Source organism: Malus domestica, chromosome 02, assembly GCF_042453785.1.
Source record: "Malus domestica chromosome 02, GDT2T_hap1".
Taxonomy (NCBI): domain Eukaryota; kingdom Viridiplantae; phylum Streptophyta; class Magnoliopsida; order Rosales; family Rosaceae; genus Malus; species Malus domestica.
Genome location: NC_091662.1, coordinates 3,080,404 through 3,094,866, shown reverse-complemented (window position 1 = coordinate 3,094,866; position 14,463 = coordinate 3,080,404). Strand labels below are relative to the sequence as shown.

Sequence of the window (14,463 nt, the reverse complement as noted above, 5' to 3'; positions counted from 1 at the left end):
CCAAAACCCTCGTACCAATTACCGTACCAAACTTTCGGTTTGGTAAAATCTATTACCAATACCATACCAAACTTTCGGTATTGCCAAATGTTCGGTTGACATGGTATGGCAATGGTAATTGCCACTTTGTTTTGGGACAAAATTTGTTTTGGCTTTTTTAACCCAATTCAAGTGCAAAACTTTTTTATTGTACCTTTATCTAATACTTTGTAGCCTAAATTCATCGATTATTCATCATTCACAATTCACACACATAATAATTCAAATGATGCATCAAGATTCATGATGAAAATTAAGTTTACAATCCAAATAGAAGCTACGAACCAAAACAAATAGAAGTTGCCCCCATGCTAAAGATCATCTCTATCCTCCATTGGTTCAAACACACTTCTAGAACTTTCCCAATGTCTTCTCCCTTATGACCTGTGATCTTTATGAAGTTTATAATCCGTTTGTGCAACTTTCATTCCCTATCCATGAAGTGAGCGGTAACTACCATGTAGTTAATGTTTTGTACCGATGTCCAAGTATCGGTTGTGATACTTACCCTTTGATTATGCATTGCTTCAAATAACTTAGACTTCTCCAACACATATAAATCACACACACTAGCCGCAATCTTCTTCCTATTTGGAATCTTGAACCGAGGTTGAGCCTCTTTCATCATATCAAATTATTAGAATATTATAAATATGTGTTATATAATTATATATTATATAATTTATAAATTATATATTATATTATATGTTCGGCACGGTAAGGTAATACCGTGGTAATGATATCCATTACCAATACCATACCATGAAATTTCGGTACGGTACAATACCGTACCATTACCGATTGGCACAAAAAATTTGGCACAAAATCGGTATGGTACGGTTGGTAATTCGGTTGACACGGCAATTTGGCAAAAAAATCCACCCCTAGGTGCATTTGTATTTCTGCGAATTCGAGTGCTATTTCTTGAATCATTGGATGCATCTTATATCGGTTCTTGTAACATTGAAATGTTTCTGAATGCAATTTATCTTCAAAATTCAAAACAACAATGTTTTGGAAAAGCCATAGGAATCTGCATGCGTACAATAGGAAGGCAATTAGAACTTAGGGGAGAGAGAGGGAGGAGGGAGGGAGATACCTGTATGATGTTCTTGCCAAAATCAGCTGTGAGATTGGTAAACCTTTTCATATCAGTCCATGTCATGGGGTTTAATAACTTATCCAAGCGTGGAGCCTCAGTGAGTTTGGGCGAATCACTTGCTTGCAATTCTCTCATGCTTAACTTTCACATTTGGTGGTATATCAGGGATTGCAAGAAGGTCAAAGCAACAATCTAAGCTCAATGTTTCAAGCTTTGAAAGACCACTAAAGCTGGGTAGGATATGAAAATCATTCCATGCAAGATCCAAAACTCTTAGAGAAATTAGACTCCCAAGATCGTTAGGGATTGCATCATCAGCTAATTTGCACGACGAGAGATTTAATTCCCTTAAAGAGTTTAATCCCAGTAACGAATTGGGCAGAATAACACTCATAGTACCCTCCAGAGATAAACGAGTGAGATTCTTCAATCTTGCTATGGAAGGTGGTAGTTCTCTTATGTCTGTTTGTTCTGCTTCAAGTGTTCTCAGTGATATCATCTTCCCTATATCCTCATGCACTTCTCTGAATTTCGAACACCTATTAAGAAGAAGAGTCTCAACAGATTTCGACTTGTAGAAATCCCTTGGAAGAGAACAAAGATTGGAACAGCTTTTAAGGTTCACCAAAGAAAGTCTTTTAAGATGACCAATGGAAGGGTGAATCTCGGACAAACTAATACACTCTTCCAATATCAACTCTTCAAGAGTTGGGACTTGTGAAAAGTCCGGTGATTTCTGTAAGGAATTGGACTTGCTGAGATCAAGGATTTTCAAGTTATGTAGCGACTGTTGCAGAAAATCAAAAGAAAATTGAAATTAATATCCGAAATGAAAATGTTATAAAAAACAGAGAAGAAATCCAGAAAACAAATAGATACAGAACATCATCAGGTGTAATTCATTGTACCTTGGAACCCTCCCAAGCTTGTACCAGTTCGCTATCCTGCATGTGTAAAACAACTAGTCTTGGTTGATTAAAAAAGTCATCTGGTATGGACTTTAAACGGCATCCATACCAACACAACCATATTAATTCTTTGGGAAGATGTTTGTATTCTCCATTAAGCCCTACGTTGTATAGCCGGAGCAATCTCAGTTTTTTCATATTGCTAAATGCTTCTGTACTGAAACTAGAATTGAAATAACCATAAGGAAAATGTAGAGCAAGTCCTTCAACTTCTTCAGTTCCCTGTTAACAAAAGGTTATATTGCGTAAAAAAGGGATTGCATATGTTTACATGTATTATTATTTATTAGGCAAAATCACGTACGGTGAATATATGCAAGTACTGTTGTTGGCTAATTGAGTTTTCCTTGCGCAACCGCATATATTTACACATGAATGTTGTTTAGAGTATAATAGACATATGCTTTTCTTGTACAATGCAATAATCCAAAATTTTATTGGGAATGTACTTACAAATTTATTTGTTAATACATCGATGACATCTTCATGATTCCATAACATGCTCCATTTTCCTGGGTGATCAGGAGATTTCTCAGAAATGATTATTCTAGCCATTTCTTGAAGCAAATCATGCATACTCAAATTCTCGCCTTCAACAGTTACAAGACATCGTTCACGGAGGATACTAATTCCTATTGTTGCAAAAAATCCACATACATCTAATAATTTTGCTACAATGTATTTGTCCTCTCCAATAAAGAAACAAGCTATGTTAAGGAATGTAGCCTTCTCCGTATCATCTAGCCCGTCAAAGCTCATTCTTAGTGGTTTTATTATTTTTCCATCAGGAATTCTTTCCAATTTCTTCAATTGACATTCCCACCATGCTATGGTTCTTTTAAACAAAGAAGAACCTAAAACTTCAAGGGCTAGTGGCAAACCACCACAGTAAGAAACAACTTTTTCTGAGAGTTGAAGATATCCTTCATTAGGCCAACTATTTCCAAATGCATGCCAACTAAAGAGCTCAAGAGCTTCTCCTTCATTTAATTTCTGAGCCGGATATACTTTGTCCACATTTATTAGTAGACGTTTATTTCGTGTCGTTATGATAATTCTACTTCCTGTGCCAAAACAATCATGATTTCCAACTATTGCATCAAGTTGTTCCTCTTTATCTATGTTGTCCATGATGACAAGTACCTTTCTACGTGAAAATTTCTCTTTTATCAGACATATACCTTTATCAACAGTGCTTATTTTAAACTCTTGATCCAAGATGTCCGAAATAAGTTGTTTTTGCAAATGAACCAGGCCATATTTACTTGTAGTGTCGCTAACGTCGGCAAGGAAACTCTTGGATTCAAACTTAGGATGAATTTGGTTATAAATGGCTTTGGCAGCTGTTGTTTTACCTAATCCACCCATCCCCCAAATTCCAACCATGATAACATCTTTCGATTCACCACGTGAGAGATAAGTGATAATATCTTCAACACGAGAATTGATTCCAATTGGGTGCTTGGCCACACGTAATTTGTTTGTGCTGGGGAGCCATTTCCAAATATTCTCATAAATAATTTTCTGAATAAGCTTTGCTTCATGCCTGAAAACACAATTTGTAAGAAAATACAAATGGCGGTGTAGACTTGCAATGACTTACTATTTGCAAGAATTAACTAATCAGAAGAAATATATATTGTTGATATAAAAGCAAAATGTAGATGAAACGCGTTTTCTAGTGGAGCTGGTTTTCTCTGTGGACAAATAAGTGACATATTATTAAGTAAGTTGTCATGTCGACAAATAAGTAACCTATTATTACAAATTATTTACGACTTATACCAGTAACACATATTATCAAATGTGTTCTTACGCCATTAGATAACCTACACAATCTAGACAATAACAGCTAATTATTTTCTTTGCGTGTTTTTAAATATTGTATTGTGTGTTTAGTAATTATATCTGCAAGACCATGTACATTAACCTATGCATTTTGAGCTTCTCGTAATTTACCTAGATTTATACTGATTTACTCATTTATATTCACTAATTTAATCTGCAAGACTATGTATATTGTATATATATTTACTAATTTATTTGGAAACTATTATTAGTACCTCAAAAATCTCATTCTACACTTCGCATAAGTGTATTTTTCTTTCTAATTATAGAAATTTTAGAGTACCAAATGAGACTTTTGAGCGTTAATAACAATTCTCGTTTATTTAGACTGCATATTCACTAATTTACCTTTCTTAATTTGTGGCATCGTGGGCTTATTGTAATTGTGCATTTTGTTTATTGAGTAATTTACCTATATATTGCATATTCACCTAGATAGTATAGGCAAGTTATTTACCTATAGGGCACGTTTGGTGGAGTGGTTAGGCTAGGATTGGATGGGATGGGTTTGGCTATTCATCTACTATTTGGTGTAGATGATCTCAACCAGATTAGGATTGGATTGAAAAGCAGAAGTGCAAAGAAAACACAGAAAGGTCGATCCCACGTACTAAACCCAACATTCCAGAAACGGAAACAAAGCAATTGAGATAAAAGAAAATGCAAAAAGGATAGCAGAAAATTACTGGTGGGAGGAGGCGAAGGAGAAGACAATCGAAGAAGCAGAAGGAGATCAATCAAGGTGGCGATCGCAGTAATTGTCATCGTAATCGACGGTGGTAGAAGAGTCATAAGAGAAAGGTCGTTTCTGGAATGTTGGGTTTGTGCTTACATGACCCCACGCCGCTGCTCCCGATGATTCCACGGCTCTGCTCGCGAAGATCCCAAAGCGCCGCTCGCGACGACCAACCCCACCTTGTACGACCAGATCTGTGGAGGGAGAGAGAGAGTGAGAGAGAGCTCTAACGATGATGATAACGACGATGGAAAAAAATAATATGCTGATGTCGACGGAGAGAAGAGAGGAAGATGATGTTGGACTCACACCCATTCTGGACTTGAAAACAAAATTGGAATCCCATCCCTGATGCTCGTTATTCGCACCAAATAGCGGCAATGGACTTTAGTCTATTTTACATTTTAATGGTTGATAGCCTATCCCATAGAGCCTACAAAACGGGCCTATAGCGTGCACTGCGCTGTCTCGGACTGGATTAACTTTAGGGACTAAACTGGACCGACTTAGACTAGACTAAGCTAAATTAGCTTAATGAAGCGTTTGATGCAGTATCGGACTAAGAAGGATAAAAATTAATTTTCCTTCTTTTTTTTTTTTTCCAAAAACAGAGAACTCTATCTGTCTCTCCCTTTTCTTTGGTCAAACTATCTCTCCTCCTTTTTCTCTATCACTTCCATTTTCCTTTCCTGTCCAACTCCTTTTTCCTTTTCTTCTCGATCACAAATATACACAGTTCACATGCAAACCAATTTTCCATCAAACCAAACAAAACCCATCACCTGCCTCATCAATCCAACAAAATTCCCAAACTTTCCCACCCTAAAATTTGACAATTCCATTCAAATTAAACAAAAATTAGAGCTGAAAAACTGAGGAAAGAAAGAGAGAGAGAGAGAGAGAGAGAGAGAGAGTAAACGGACCACCAATAGTAGGAGGTGGCGACGCCGTATGGCTTGAGGATGAGTAGCAGCAGAACTACAGTACTAGCAGGATGGAGCAACTGTTGTCGTCACGGCCGAGTTCGAGCCGAGCTCAGATATCGGCGGAGCAGAAAGAGAAGAAAGCGAGGAGAAAGGAGGAGGGGAAGGGGGAATTGGCGAGGGGAATGATGGTGGCTCTCGGCGCTTGTGAAAACATAGGAGCAGAGGAAGACGCGAGGGAGTTAGTCCCCGCTAATCCCATGGTTCTCGACGGGTCTGCTAGCGAGGGAGTTAGTCCTCGTGAGTCCCTTCTAATCTCATTAAATTTAGTCTCGGATTGTTAACAAACACGGGACTAGACTACTACATAGTCCAGTCCAATCTAGTGTAGGCTAGTGATGCCAAACAAACACCCCAGAGTATTATCATGTACAATAATTTACCTAACACCAATAGGTACATTAGCAATAGGTACATTAGTATCATACAATTTTGAAAATTTTGCCCGCCAATACCCATGCACGTTAAATTAACTTGAAACTTTAATTCATATGGAATTTAAAACAATCATTAATTAGCCAAATTTACAAACATAACCAAATGTATCATCACATAATAAGGGGCATTTTAGGACTATAAAATTATGTAATCTGAGTCATAAAGCAAATTTAATGAATTTTTCTAATTAAAGCCCAGTCAACGACCAAGAGTTTGTTGTCCGCAATTGCATGTCTCTTTACTATTTATTTTTACACGTGTCATTTCACTTAACTTTAAATTTAACATTGTGGAAAGGTGTTAAGCTCTTGCATGATGGCGTGAGTTCAAACTCAATCAGTGGTTGATTTAATATCTAATCTAACAAAATTTATCGATTGACAAAAAAAATAGTCATGCCCACACGTTATACGTATGTAATTGAATTTGTCTATTAATTGTTATAATATATTTATGTCACCTTTTTTAAGAAAAAAAACTTTGTAATTAAATTCGTCTATTACTTTTTATAAAAATATTTATGTCACTTTTTTTTAAGACAAAATAAAACCCTTTAAGGAAATAAAATTGGGCATGGAACTTGGAAGAAGGGGAAGGGGCTGATTTTAGAGTTAAGTGGAGGGGAAGAGACACAAAGAAGACATGCAATTTGGGACAACAAACCATTGGCCGGGTCTAAATCTGAAAAAATATATGATGGGATAAAGGCAAAGAATAAGGAGTTTTAAGGGGGGAAACTTATTTTTTTCAGTTAAATAATTAAAGTGAATAATAGAAATGGTTTACCCGTCCTCAGTGTTTTTAAGATCATGACCAGACAAGTTTGCAGCTTTAGCAAGAGCCTCTCTCCATTGCTTTACCCTTTTTCTCTTAGCTTCCCCATTTTTGTCATCTTCTTTACGGATGTCCTCTTCGTGCTTCTGAAACATTGGGGCTAAGCTACCTTCCTGCTTCCTAATGTCTGAAGTTTCAACATGATAGAATATTGGCAAAACATGTTGCCCCAGTTTGGATCTGCACTCCATGATCTTCACTAGCTCGTCGAGGCACCAACTCGAATCTGCGTACCTCTTTGAGAAGACAATGATAGAGATCCTTGACTCTTCGATGGCTCGCAACAGTTCGGGCTTTATTTCTTCCCCTCTTTTTAGATCGTCCTCATCAATAAAGGTCTTGTAGCCCTTTCCTTCCAATGCTTGATGGAGATGGCCCGTGAAGCCCTTACGTGTGTCTTCGCCTCTAAAGCTCAAGAACACGTCATACTTCCAGAGTTTTGAGGAGCATGATGAAGAGGAGACTTCGTGGGCTGCCATGGCTACATCCACTGTATAACACTGCAGTGGTTCAGATTACGACTGAAAAATATGGCAGTGGTTGTGTTTGTTTTGCCAAACCGATGATACTGAAACACCTAAACCCAAGTCAAGATCCTTCAATCTACAATAACAGAAGCTTATAATTTAATAATGTTTCGGTAGACTTGAGAAACAACATACAGCTGGGCGAGAAGGTGCAGGGAAAAATAGAGGAAAAGAGGAAAGAAAGGAACACAAAAGGACAAAGACTATCCTAAAGATTCTTAGAAACTCTGAAAATGCTTTATTCACAGAGAAGGCTCATGTTTGCTTTTCAAGAATATGAGGGTAGAAACAACTAAGATCTACCTTATTATATTTCCTCTTACACTACTTCCCAACCAATGTTAGTCACATTCTCATTTAAATTTTTTCTCTCTATGTTTTATTTTGCTTTTTATTTTGTAATGTCGTAATTTAAATCTTTTATTTTCGTTATTACTCTTTAAATATCAATTATTTTAAAGTTCAAACAAATTCAATAATCTAAATATTATATAATGAAGAGAAATGCTAAGAAGACTTTTCAAAGTGAGACTTTCTAGGAATTATCCGCCACCTCAAGTTTTTGGCAAAAGTCAACATTATCAAAATATTGTGCCAAAAACATGAAGCGGTGGAAAGTCTATCTCATTTTTTAGCCAGTCTCCTTAGCATTTCCTTATAATAAATAGACAAACCATATTATTCGAGTAAAATTTGAAATTAATAAACGTTAATCAATGATTAAACTAATGGCTCGTTTACTAATCCGTAATCAAAACGGGTGGCATTGAACTGAGGAGGAATTGAACTAAAGAGGAATTGGATTGATGAGGAATCAAAAACAGATTCCTATGAAAGGTGTTTACTAAACTGTCGGGAAACGGAGTAGGAATGATGTCAATTCCATATAAATTGTTTACCAATTCACTTCTGAATCGGAATCGAAACCATTTGATTACTAAACTACCCTTGGTCTAAATGAGTGATTTTATGTGATAATTAATAAAATATAATTTTCATAACAACATTAACCCATAAATAATTGAATTTTCTCTCTGATCTTTATAAACTAAATTGTTAACCCTTTTTAAACCTAATTTTTATACCCACCCCCCATAACTTCCCAAGCAGCCCAATTTTTCTACCTTTTCAAACCTTCACGTCTTTTACTCTTCTCCCAGGATCATTCGTCAGTCCTCCCCAGCCGGCACCGCCATCGCCACCACCCTCTCCCTCCATCCCTTACATTTTATTTTCTGTGCATCCTTCATTATCATTTCCTGCGGCTCCGTCTGTCTGCCGCTCCTCCATCCCCACACGACTACGACGTCACAACTATAGAAGAACCAGCTTTACGATATCTGAAGACGGTTCGGATTGGTTGATTGGGGTGTAAATGTAGAGGGAGGTGAAAGGGAGGCAGGCGGAGAGGTCTGGGCTTGTTGGTTTCACTGGAAGATTAGAGTTTTAGGAATTAGTTGGGGTTATAATAGGTAGAAAAGTTGTATTCCGGATTCCGTTTGTCTCCCGGAATTCAAATGACACCTCCCACCTCCGGAATACAATTCTTCCAAAAACAGGAATCCAATTCCATTTTTCGTGTGGGCCCCACTCATTTTGATTCCTCCAAATTTTAGTAAACATAAGAATAACCCGTAATCGGAATCACACTCCGACTTTTGATTCCGATTACAGAGTAAACATGCCATAATTCTTATTCAAAGTAAAGCACCTTCAGCCCAGGCCCTAGGGAGACAAAAGTGTACGAACACATAATAGGACAGTGGGATAAGGAGGAGGATTGTCTGCCCTCCAAGTTTCGGTGCCCTTCCATGCCCTCCTGTTTTGTGTGGTCACGGTTAAGTCACGTTAATATTTTATATTATTTTTTTATAAAGATAATAAAACAAAAATTAATAATAATATAAAATATTAACGTGGTTTAACCGTGACCACACAATCAGGAGGGCATGGGAGGGCACGGGAACTTGGAGGGCAGACAATCCTCCTCCAAAAAAATAAAGTGGAAAAGTAGAGCTGCTTTTTGAAGTAAAAAACAAAGTGGAAAAGTAGGAGCTGCTTGTTGAAAAAAAATTAAGGGAAGGACGTTTCCAGTGACACCACGACGCCACAATCTGATCACTGGACGTCTAAGATTGAAAGTAGAACAGTAGAAATCTAACACTTGATGCTTACACGAAGTTATTGAATAGTTTGTAACAAACAGTTTCTTGACATGTTCATGCTTCGTAAATAATATTCATCAGCATATGTACAAACCAAACTAAATTTATTAATTTAAAAAATTATTTGCTTCCTCTGCCCAACCCAAAATTAATTCAGACAAAATTTGCACAACACAAATTAAGACATCAAACCAAATCTACACAATCCAAATAAGAGTCAAACCAAGCTGACCTCTGTAAATCAGGTTGGCCTTAATTGATCGGACTTGCTTTCTGAAATTCTGAAATATTTATCAAAATGAAATCACACAAAATCAAATTTGAAAAACAAACATACAAACCCTACTAATTCAAATAAGAAATACACACATTTCCCAAATAAAGAGCATGGTTCAAATTGGTGATTTGATTTAGCCACAGAATGCAATAGCAACCTATCGATTTATATAAATTAAAAATATTTAAATATATACATCAATAATGTTTATAGTTATTCTCTACTGTAAGCAATTATTTTTGTTTAACAGAGTTCATTATTTTGTAAGCAATTATTTGTTTACAAATTCGAAAACGATTTATTCACTTAAGTTCCTAATCAGAATAACATAAACATTCACATTAATAAAGAACTTGGAAAATGGTATGGACCTCCCACTGTTTACATCTTCCCATCTTGTCTAAAAATAAACACCACATATGGGTTCTTCAACTGTATGATATCCATTTTTAGACCTACCACTTCACCCAACAGATGCGTTCCTCCGCTAACAGTATTAAAAAAAATAAATAAATTACAATTAAACTTACTATTTTGTATCTTCCTCTCCCACTTCGTGTTCTCTCTTTCTCGTACAAACCAAAAGCACAAACTTCCTAAAATTGGAGTCATTGCACTCCTCTCTTTTCAAAAATTACAAACACGTTTTAATCCAACAACTACAAATACTTATTCAAATTGGGAAAAAAATGGAAGGACATATAACATACCCATAAAATAACAGTTGTGTTCCGATTGCTGCCAAATCTGAGATTTATGAACTCAGGTAGCAAAATGCAAAATGCCCCTTTAAGCACGAAAGCCTTGACAAAGCACTGCAGCTCACCACAATGATCTGAAGACAGTCTCTCCCAAACCGTGCTACATATTCACCATAAATCCAGCGACAACTCCGGAATCCCAAACGGCAAAGAAACAAATACTATGAAGTTTTGGCCCGCCAATTGCAACTTTAAGAACCCTAGAAACGAATTTTATGACTTTCCACAAAACTCCCAGAACCCTAGTTCTACAGCTAGCTTTACAGAGGAACACAACTTCCCTCAAAACGGAGAGCGCAAACAAAATCCCCTAAAAAACGAAAATCAGGATTTGTTTGGTGAATATTTTGTGAAATAAGGAACGAAAAATTCGAGAGCAACGAAGGATTCAAGAAAAACAGAGGGCGAAAGGAAGACATGAAAAGCACAAATGAAGAAAAAGGTAAAGCGAACAAGAAGGCACGGTTGAAGTAGAGATTAACAATGAAAAACGCAAGGCCAACATATGGGCAAAAACGACTTTCCACTAATTGATGAGATAGGGACCCTTCAACTACTTCATTACCATATATGCGAAATCTCCTCCCCCTCTCTCTCTCTCTCTCTCTCTCTCTCTCTCTCTCTCTCTCTCTCTCTCTCAAGAAGAGGCAGCCTTGAAGAAAAGGAAATTAATGGTCTCCAGGGAAAATATATGAAAGTCCCAGGTGAATGAGGAAAGAAATAACTGAAAGTCCCAGGTGAATGAGGAAAGAAATAACTGAAGTTAGAGCCCGCCAAACATTGCCATCCACTTCCATTCATCTTGTCAAACTCCTGAAAAAAAAAATCAAACGCAAGCACTCATTATTTAAATAAGGGACATTTATTGAAAAATTTCTAATACTATTTATTTTAACGAAAAATTATGTTTTTACACTAAAAGGTTAATCCTAGTGTTATTCATTTTATCTTTTATTTTGTCATAATTGTTGATTAACGTACTTATTTTTTATTTATGACATATTATTTAGTTTGCAAATGTAATATATAAATTTAATCTACCTAACATCACTCTTTATTTATTATATGTGATTGTTGTCATAATACATCTCAAACGCTTCCAAATTTCAATATAAAATAATACATTATTGATTAGTTGAATAGTTAAAATTACCGACGGAGAACTTATTGTTATAATTTATTGGATGTCTTTTTCCTTTCGTCATGTAGCAATGCCAAAGTCAAATATACAGACAAGAACGCCAATATTCCACCATTCTTTTGCTTTCTCCTTTGTTTTTGGGGTCTAATTCTTCCGGAATAACTTATTAATTAGTGACTTACCGGGATGACAATTCTAACCGTTAAACCCGATAACCATGCATAACTGTCCGAATGGATTGGATTTGAGTATGAAAATTCGGGTATATTTTGGGTATGGAAAAAAACCTTGAATATTATTTGGTTATGGTTTTGGATATGGTTATAAGGGTCCCCAATCCGTATCCGTACCCAAATCCGAACCGAATAATATATAATAGTAAAGTATTATAATATATATATATATATATATTCATTATTCACCGAATCCATTACCTTGAGAATACAAAAATTGCGTTGTGTGAGTTGCATTTTGTGTGCAAAAGTTCAAAAGTTTTGGTAAGAATCAAAATCTATGAAATTCGATGGTGCTTATGGGAGATATCAAAGATCAGCCAACATTATCAATGTTTAGCTTTAATTTTATGCTCCACAAGATCCATTTATTAAATCATTTTATACATCTAATATTTAATGACGAAAATAATATTTACTAAATTATCATGTGTCAATTGGGCAAATATATTTTTTCGTATTGCCGAAGATGGATATAACCGTTAACTGACACACCCCGATCCTAGAATTAAGGCGTGCTGGCCGCCACGAGAGCGTGACGTAACCAAAAGTGCAGTGCGGAAGCAAAAGATACAAAAATTATGAAGGAATAAAAAACAACTACTAGCAATAATATCCAACTAGCATGCTAGAGTAAGTTTAAGTGTGAAACACACAAATTCAGAGCATAAGTACTAGGTGCAGTCAAGTAGAACTATAACTAAATTACAACACCCGCAGGTGAGTCCTACATTCAAGGAGTCTGTCAGAATGTCGTAGAAGTCCTCGTCAACCACCAACTGCTAACTAGAACCTGAAGGGGCGCAAAATAAGATTGAGTGGGTCAGTAAAACAAAGATTTTCGAAAACATTTCATTTAAATCATTTCTAACCCTTGGCTGTAAAACCTGTAAAACATATATATCATATTAGCCGCTCACTCTTTCTCCCATCTTTCCTCTGCAACCCGCACCACCCTCCCTTCCATCTCTCATTTGCAACCCACACCCACCTTCCCTTCTTTATTCTACAACCTGCACCTACCATCCTTTATCTCATGCACAATCGCACCCATCTTTCTCACACACCCAACCCAACAACATGCCGAGGAGAAAGAAGAACCAAAGCATCGAAGCAAGGGAGCCACCAGGTGCCAGTGGCCGTCCTTCTCTATCTTTCCATGCAATTCAAGTCACAAGACATAGAACCTTCCGTTCACGGCCATCGAATACACTTACTTAACGAGGGGCGGCTTGGATAAGCCTTTGAAGTCTAGTTTGAAGATACGTGGTAAATGGATTCATTTGGAGTATGAGAGCCTACCCCAAGTTTGTTTTCGTAGTGGGATAATCGGTCATGATCAAATTCAATGTGTGGTTGGTCTGGGTTTGGTTGTTTTTAAGGTTGTGGAAGAAGGCAATGGTAACGTGAGAGTTAATTGCATGACAATGGGTTTTGCTACCACTGAATGAGGTTTAGGGGTTAGGGGAGGTGGTGGCGAGGGCCAGGAATACTCAAGAATCGGTTAGGAATTGCGAATTTATCCAAATTAGGGATTTAGGTCAAGTGGGGTTTTGATATATTTCATAAATTGGAATGGTTTCTTGGTAGATTTGAATTCTTTTGGGTGGGATTTTGTTAGGTTGGGTGTGCGGGGAGGGTGGGTGCTGGTTGTAGAGGAGAGAAGGGAGGTGTTGCGGGTTGCAGAGACGAGAATGAATGGTCATGAGAGTTGCAGAGGAGAGATGGGAGGGAAGGGGTGGAGAGTGAAGTAAGAGACGGGTGGGTAAAAAAAAGGATTTTTTTCTTCAAATTTTTAATTTTTTTAAAATTTTTATGTAGGCCCATATTGACACGTGACATCCAGTCACTGTTCACGTGGGTGCCACGTCATCAGTTAACGGAGTTTCTAACGGAAAACTTAACGGATGTATGAAATTGCCCCAAAATTATGACTTTAGGTACCAAACTGAGACAAAAAAAACTTTATGTACCAAATATTGAAAACCAAGAAACTTCAGGCCCTGTTTGGCAAATCGGATAGAGGATCGGATAGGACTAGTTATACGGACGCGGGTGTTTGGCTCTCAATCATACTAAATAAGCGCCAGATTAATTTAACCGGTCTGCTTATCTAAAAGGGTATATGCCGGATTAATAAACCCAACCAAAAGGCTCGGATTATTAGTCGGTCCTCTCGCGAACTCGGCCCTCTCTCTCTCGCCTTTTCTCGACGTCGTCGTCGTCTTCCCCGTCGCCTTCCTTGTCGCATTCCTTGTTGCCTTCATCGTCGTCCTCTCCTTGTGGCCTTCCTCGTCACCTTCCCTGTCGCCTTCCTCGTCGCCTTCCCCGCCGCCTTCCTCGTCGTCTTCCTCATCGTCGTTCTCTCGGCGTCGTCGTCTTCCTCTCGCCTTCCCCGTCGCCTCCCTCGT

At 37.3% G+C, this 14,463-nt stretch overlaps 1 protein-coding gene across 6 annotated transcripts; it reads right to left on the bottom strand.

The window, feature by feature from the left end:
• Positions 1–215: 215 nt before the first annotated feature.
• LOC103406736 (disease resistance protein RPV1-like) lies at positions 216–11,371 on the bottom strand. 6 transcript variants are annotated; one of them, XM_070805691.1, is made up of 7 exons: positions 10,628–11,359; positions 10,448–10,540; positions 9,873–9,921; positions 6,901–7,551; positions 2,563–3,655; positions 2,050–2,331; positions 216–1,928 (listed from the first exon to the last, which is right to left on the bottom strand). In XM_070805691.1, exons 4-7 carry the CDS (start codon positions 7,425–7,427, stop codon positions 1,254–1,256), a joined length of 2,577 nt encoding a protein of 858 aa, XP_070661792.1. In that variant the 5' UTR covers positions 7,428–7,551; positions 9,873–9,921; positions 10,448–10,540; positions 10,628–11,359; the 3' UTR covers positions 216–1,253. The 6 variants fall into 6 exon arrangements, 5 of the variants coding, with proteins under 5 accessions (XP_070661792.1, XP_070661793.1, XP_070661795.1 ...); XM_070805692.1 differs by lacking the exon at positions 9,873–9,921; XM_070805694.1 differs by lacking the exon at positions 10,448–10,540.
• Between the last annotated feature and the right edge of the window lie 3,092 nt (positions 11,372–14,463).

Coding starts and splice junctions, on each gene's coding strand:
- LOC103406736 (XM_070805687.1), bottom strand. CDS start 7,427: ATGGCAGCCCACGAAGTCTCCTCTTCATCATGCTCCTCAAAACTCTGG. Junction 3,656..6,900: donor CTTAAAAACACTGAGGACGG/GTAAACCATTTC, acceptor TTGTGTTTTCAG/GCATGAAGCAAAGCTTATTC. Junction 1,929..2,049: donor AAGCTTGGGAGGGTTCCAAG/GTACAATGAATT, acceptor TTTCTGCAACAG/TCGCTACATAACTTGAAAAT.